General features: G+C 59.4%; 1 protein-coding gene across 1 annotated transcript in view; it reads right to left on the bottom strand.

Moving 5' to 3' along the window:
- Nucleotides 1-1,762: 1,762 nt before the first annotated feature.
- BCL9L (B-cell CLL/lymphoma 9-like) overlaps nt 1,763-6,795 on the bottom strand; it is a 10,533-nt gene continuing 5,500 nt past the window's right edge. Inside the window, exons 6-8 of the mRNA XM_009879523.1 lie at nt 4,985-6,786; nt 4,238-4,498; nt 1,763-2,922 (exon numbers count right to left, since the gene is read on the bottom strand). Coding sequence (XP_009877825.1) covers nt 1,763-2,922; nt 4,238-4,498; nt 4,985-6,786 — 3,223 coding nt within the window. The remainder of the gene's footprint in view (nt 2,923-4,237; nt 4,499-4,984; nt 6,787-6,795) is intronic.

Raw genomic sequence — 6,795 nt, 5'->3', positions numbered from 1 at the left:
GTTACAAGAGAGGTAGTACGCGAAGTCTGGCTCTGCAGAGATAATCCTCCACCTGGTGTTCCTCGGGCAATCGCACGCCCCGAGCTCACTGCTGGATACCCATAGGGTACACCACGCTGGAATGTGGTCCCCGCGGAGGTCCAGAGCTACTGCGGTGTGTGCAGAAGTGCAGACGCGTCACCCTGCAGCCCCCTCCGTGAACAAACACAGGAAAGACCATCAGTGCCGCGCGCAGGAAGACCTTACAGAGTGGAGGATGGGAAGGGTGGAGCACATCCAGAGAAGCCCGAGTCGTTTGAATGGCCTGCTTCCACCAGCCTAGGAACAAGTGGCTGCAGCACAACCTGGGCCTCTTCTGCCCGAAGCACAGGACGGCTATGCCGCAAGACAACTCTTATACTGAGATGGAGTATCGTGCACAGGGACAGGTCGTCTTCAACAGCCGGACCTCCATCGTGCAGAAGGGCAGGGCTGCTGCCGGTAGCTCAGGGCGAGATGGAGCAAAGACTGCCTGCGAAACTCCGGAGAAGGAGCATCGACAAGCGTGAGGAAGACCTGCGAGAGCATTCAACGGCAGAGGTAGAGGGGGTGCGGCGCAGTGCCGAGGGCGATGGATGGCTAAAGGACTAGGGTAGGCAGGCTGCAGAAGAGGCAGGGTCCCAGCTCACCTCTCTGGGAAGCACAGGAATGCATCGCCTCGCTCATCTTGGAGCCCATCTGCCCCTCCGCACTGCACCGCCCTGCCCACAGGGGACACAGTGTGGAGGGAAGAGAAGGGACTAGAGGCTGGTCGAGACCTTCAGGTCCAGCACGTTATCATTTGTGAAGCCCAGATCCTTGCGGCTTCTCCAGCCAAAGGGCCGGCATCCTCCCCATCCCAGCCACAACAGCGGCAGCTTCACCACGGAGCAGCGGCAGCTTGTATCCTGGGAAGCCGCGGCCTCTGCCCTGCCGGATGAGCACTGCTGCAGCAGCATTTCACCAGGGCCACAGCTCTGACCTCCCCGACGGTCCTCGGTCATTGGTTGTGTTCGTGTACTTGGCACAGCCTCCACAGGGGCCTAAGGTCTGCGTGAAACTATACACCCTGCACATGCAAACCGTTCAGACGCGTGAACAACACAGGTTTGACACAGAGTCACTCTACAAGGGGATCTCTCAACGCCCTGTGCACCCTGGGGGATCCTCCTGCCTCGCCCAGGGAGAGTTTTCAATCCTTGTACACTGTTGCCTTTAGCATGTTTTTTGTTTCTGTTTTTTTTAAAAACATGTTTTGAGGCTTCTATTAAAACACAGAAATACAGAACAATTAAAAACCAGCACAAGTTTTGCCTTTCCCAGCAACCTATTTACAGCTAGTTCCAAACACCCTCTTGCACATTTTGGTTGCTTAAAGGAAAAAAGAGCGAGAGGGGGGAAAAAAAGGGAAAGAAAAACACTTGACAGAGGAAAACCGTAAAGGAAAACTTTACAAACTGCCGCAGGGTCTGGACGTCCCTGGTCACCACGCAGGGTTCAAAGTAACAGCCCCACTCCCAGCCCCTCCACCCTCCCCTTCCCCAAAAAAGAAAGGAAAAAGAAACCCAATTCACATCAAGTTTACTGCACATCTGGTTTTCTGTGTAGAGGCGAATCCGGTATGAAAAGCATCCCATGTGGTGTCCTCCACCGGCGTTGGCCCCCAACCCTCCCCCGAAGACAGGCTTACAAACGTTTGTCCAGGCAGCCGGGTCCCCTCCCCACCCCTGAGCGCCGACCGGGGTTAGAACGGCAGGTTCGCCATGTTCCCAGGCCCGGGGAGGTAACTCATCTGGCTGTCCAGGGAGACACTCCGCTGCCTCATCTGGTGCGGGACCATGAGGTTCTGCTGAGGCGGGGGCCCCATGAGAGAGCCCTGAGGTGACATCATGTGTCCTGTCTGAGCATACATCTCCCCCGACACAGACATGCTCCTCTGCTTGGCCTGCATCAGCATGAAATTCTGCTGGGCCATCAGGCTCTGCTGCGGAGACATCATGCCCTGGTGCATGCTGTTGCCCATCATGCCTTGCTGGGGCGGTATGCCTGTCCTGCCCAGCATGGGCACCTGTCCGGGATGGCACATGGGCATGCCAAGTCCCCTCTGCACGCCCTGCTGCCCGGGGAGGCTGGGGGCATTCATACCTGGCCGCACCGGGGGCTGGTCAGCCATCATGTTCTGCAGGTTCATGAGGTGGAGGTTGGAAGGCTGCGATTTGGGCGCCTGGCTGTCGCTCTTGGGGAAATACTGCAAGGTGCTGCTCGGCTTCTCCGACGGGATGATCCTGGAGAGGTCAAACTCGGGGATACCCGTGGGTGTGGGGCGGATGACCTCGCTGAGCTCAGGGTCATTCAGCACCGACGCCACCCCAGGAAGCACGGGCGGGTAGGGCTCACCGATCCGAGGAGGGATGTTCTTGCCCATCATGTGCTGCTGAGGGGGCATCTGGCCAGGCTGCTGGGAGGGAAGGTCCTCAGGCGGCAAGGGCATCCCCGGCGCGTAGTGCTGCTGCGCCCCGGGGCCGCCTCCCCCGCCGGGGGCCATGGGCATGCCTCCGGCGGGAGATGGCATAGCGTTGTGGGGCTGCTGCATGCGGGGGAACACGAGCTGGTTGGAAGGAATCATCTGCGAATTGTTGGGCACGGGGCCGCACTGCTGGTTCAGTGAGTCCTGGGGCCCCGGCGGCAGCATCATGGGGTTCTGGGGGGGGACACCCGCCCCTGGCGCACTCGGGTGCATAGGAATGTTGGAGCCCAGAGGGTTCGGGGAGGACATCATGGAGGTGGGGGGTGGGTCGTGGGAGAGGGGTTGCTGACCAGGCAGGTTCATTCCCATGGGGCTCTGAGAGGATCCAGGCCCCACGGAGTTCAAGTGCAGTTGATTCGGCTGATTCCCCGTCACGCCTAAGGAGGGGAAAAAGACAGAAGAGGTCAACTTTGCCCACAGACCTCTCAGGGCTGCAAAATCCACACCCTGGAAGCCCGCCGAGCGCTCCTGCTCGGAAAGGCCTGGGCATGGAGTGTGATGCTCAAGTAAGCAGCCACAAGAGGGGCTTGCAAAGCACCAGCGCCAGGAAAAAGTGCCCCAGACTCCAGTTCCCCGAGCTCCTGAGCAGCGGAGAGCTAATTCCAGCTTTGTCCCATCCCACACTGGATTTGTAGTTCCTCACATCCCACTGATTATAGAGTCTCGACTGGCTCTGCACGTTGGGACAGCCCTACACCACGACCTCAGGAGGGCTCTCGGCCACCTGGAAGCCACTGAGGAGTGACCCCTCACCACTGCCTGCCTGCAGGGTCAGCCACCCGGCAAGCTCCTGCGACCGCACAACCTTGGGCAGTGAGGAGGAAAAAAGAAGCAAAAGAGTTGGCAGTCCGACACAGGTGCTGTCCGGGCAGGAGGACTGGGTTCGCTGATATAGCAGAGCAACCAGCGCCTGCGGAGGGGTCCAGGTTAGGAGGGAGCCAGTGCATTTGCATGCCTGCGGTCACCCTAAGTGACTACTCAGCAGTGGAAGAGTCAAAAAGTTGATTTTTCATTTTGAAAACTTCCAAAAATATTTATCAGACAGCTTTAACCCCCTAAATCAAGTGGTACAGCGTGCTGGAATTCCCCTTTGAGCTAGTCACCGAGTGACGAAAAACACTCATTTGCCTAGCTGTCCTCCCCAGTGCCATCAGCTAGCGGAGCGTATCTGGCCGTCGCCTACTGAAATCAGAACTACGCCACGACATAGCCCAGCCTGTGCAGGCACCTGGGCTCCACTCAAAACACCAGACTCCCAAACCCTGTTCAAAGCGTCCCTGTCCTGCTGCACAAGAACGCGAGCGCTCCAAGCAGCAGACCTCTGCCTGCAAGTCTTGGACCTGAGGCAACTCTGGGAGCCTCAGCGATCCAGGGCCAACGTGTCTGCACAGGGTAAAGGCAGTTCTGAAAACTTCCAGAGCTCGTGGAAGAAAGGTGCCTCCAACGCCGGACTGGCTCATGTCCTTCCAGACAGCACACCCGAGCCAAAAGCTGAGGGACAGCCTGGGCACAGGGTGGAGAAGTGAGCAGACTGTTACGAACGAGGGCAAATTTAAGCTACTTGACACCACGGTCGGGGGAAAAACACAGTTTCTAATGTCTCCTCCACTCGGTGCCTCAGGCCTGCTGACAGCCACAAGATGGTCGGACCCCTCGCACGCCCAGCCCCAGACCAGCCCCAGAAGTATGTACCTGACATGCTTCCAGGCGGGAGCATAGGCCTGTCCGGCAGCAGCTCGTCATCAGAGGTGGCGATGGTTTTGATGGCATTGTGGTAAAGCGGTGTGGAGCTGGGCATGGCATACTTGGACATCTGGGACATCATCAGCGAGAGGGGGTTCTGGGAAGGGGATGGATCTGGAGAGGAAGTAAAAGGCATGTTGGGATTCATGGTGCTAGAGGTGTTACTGGCTGGTGCGGAAGAGCTGCTCCGAGGCCCAGAAGGGAGAGAACCTGCAAGCGAGAGAAAGACTAGCTGAGTACTGCCTGCGTACCGTGGCTTGCTCCCGTCGAACAGCAACCCCGTCCCCTCCTTCTAGCAGCAGCGACCAGAGGAGGCTGCAAAACCCAGAGCCAGCACAGCCCGGCCCCCTCCGGTCTCTGAGGAGGCTCATGCGTGGACCTCGCTCCAGAACGGTGATGGACCTCCGCTCCAAACTGCCTCTGACTGCCCAGCACAGACACGTCTTTTCCTGCCCGTATCACAGAGCGCGAGCTGGGGTTGGAGTAAAAGCTGCTCTGTTCGCCTTCCCATCTACCTGAAAAGGCCCCGTTTGGACTCCCGGGAAAAAAAGAGTTGCTCCATGAGACGCAAGGGCACGCACAGGCAGGAGTGTCTCCCCGCTCCTACGAGAGCACGCGGGCTGGACAGAACCACTGTCCACACACGCACCAAAACCGAGCAGGCACGCTCACTCGCACACAAGATACCCGGCATACCCTGATCCAGTCCTCCCATGGAAGTAGACGAGTTCATGCTGAGGGTCTGCTTGCTCTGGTTGACTCCTGGGCTGGGCATGGTGGCTTTGGGAGAGGGCACCCAACCGGGGGAAGGAACAGCCATAGAAGGGGACTTCAGGCGGCTTGGTGATCCCGTTGGAGACCGGACGTTCAGCGAGGAGCTCATCACCTGGGGGGACTTGAGGGGTCCAGACTGGTTTGAAGGTGGCATGCTGACCATCTGCGAGGGCGTCTGTGGGGACTTGAGGTTGGCAGAGGGGGAGGTGACCAGAGGCGAGTGCACCTGGCTGAGGGTGGGAGACTTGAGGTGGCCCATGCTGGGGGAGTTCATCTGGCTGATGTTGATAGTGAGGTCAGAGGGCCGGCGGCCCAGCCCCCGGGAAGGCGCTGGGTGCATGTTGGCCAGGTTGCCCCCTTGCGTGGGAGTGGGATTGGAGGCCGGAGGCAGAGGGATGTGGCTGAGCCTGGTGGTGCTGCCGATGCTGCCAACAGGCATGGTGCCCTGCTCAGGGCTGAACATGTCCGAGCCGCTGCCCATTTCCTGGGGCATGTTGGGGTAGGGCCCTTGCCCGCTCGAGAAGCCTTGCTGTCCTTGGTTGGGGAACTGGGAGGGAATCATCATTTTCTGGGGTCCCCCCAGCATTGCACTGCCATTGCCATTCTGAGCCCTCGCCCTGGCCAGCTCCTCAGGGCTCACGCCCTGGTGGGCCATCATATCGGGGCCCCTCATCTTCTGCGACATCATCATCTGCTGCTGCGGGGTCATCTGGACATTGAGGTTCATGTTCATGTTCATGTTGACATTCATGTTCATGTTGAGGTTGCCGGGGCCCATGGGCGCGTCCATGTCCCGAAGGCCCGACTGACTCATAGGGGGGCTCAGCATGCCCCGAGAGCCTGCAAAATCCATTCCCATCGGGGCACTGCTCAGGCTGTCCCCTGTTATCTGCCCAGCAAACATGGATGGATCCATCTGCCTGTGAGCCTGTATCATCCTCTCCATTTCCATGCCCTGGCTCATGGAGTTGCCGGACATCCCCATGGGCCTCTGCATTGCCACCGGGCGTTTCTCCATCAGCTGATGCCGCAGGATCTCCTCCCTGGCACGGGGATTCATGAACCTCTCGGGGTCCCCTTGCCCTGACGGGTAGGGCAGGGTGCCTTGCGGAAAGTTCCCAGGGCCTCCCATAGGAGGCATATCGTCGCTCCATCCCATGCCGGGCCTGACTGGCCTCTGCATGGCATTCATGGGCCCAAGAGCATCCAAGGGCATGTTCTGCATCCCTCCGAAGCCAGAGACTCTCTGCATTTGATTCCCAGGGAACCGTGGCCCCGGGAAGGGTGGCCCCCCCCGCAGCTGCATGGCGTCCTGCACATCTATGGGTCCCCGCAGCTGGCTGCCCATCCCTGGCGGCCACTGCTCTCCAGGCTTGCTGTGGTAGGGTGGTGGGGGCCCACGCATCATCATGCTCCCCATCGACTGTGGGATCATGATCTCCTGCATGGGCCGGCCGTGGATGCTGATCTGCTCCTCTTTCCGTCGCTTTTCCTCATAGTACTCTTCCTGCAGCTTCCTCCAGGCCACTTGCTCTGGCGTCAGGCTGTCCTGGTTCAGCCGCTGCATCATCATGTTCATCTGCTGCCCCATGTCAGCGCCTGGGTGGTGGGGCACCTCGTGTTCCAGACTGGGCCCACCGAGGCTCTGGGTCTGGGAGATCATGGACTGCAGAGGCTCTTCATACTTCTTCATGCTGGGGGGGGGCGCAGGGGGCTTGGCAGGGGCAGGGTGA

Source organism: Charadrius vociferus, unplaced genomic scaffold (assembly GCF_000708025.1).
Source record: "Charadrius vociferus isolate BGI_N301 unplaced genomic scaffold, ASM70802v2 scaffold172, whole genome shotgun sequence".
Lineage (NCBI taxonomy): Eukaryota > Metazoa > Chordata > Aves > Charadriiformes > Charadriidae > Charadrius > Charadrius vociferus.
The sequence above is the reverse complement of the archived record's forward strand: the minus strand, read 5'-3'. Positions and strand labels throughout refer to the sequence as shown.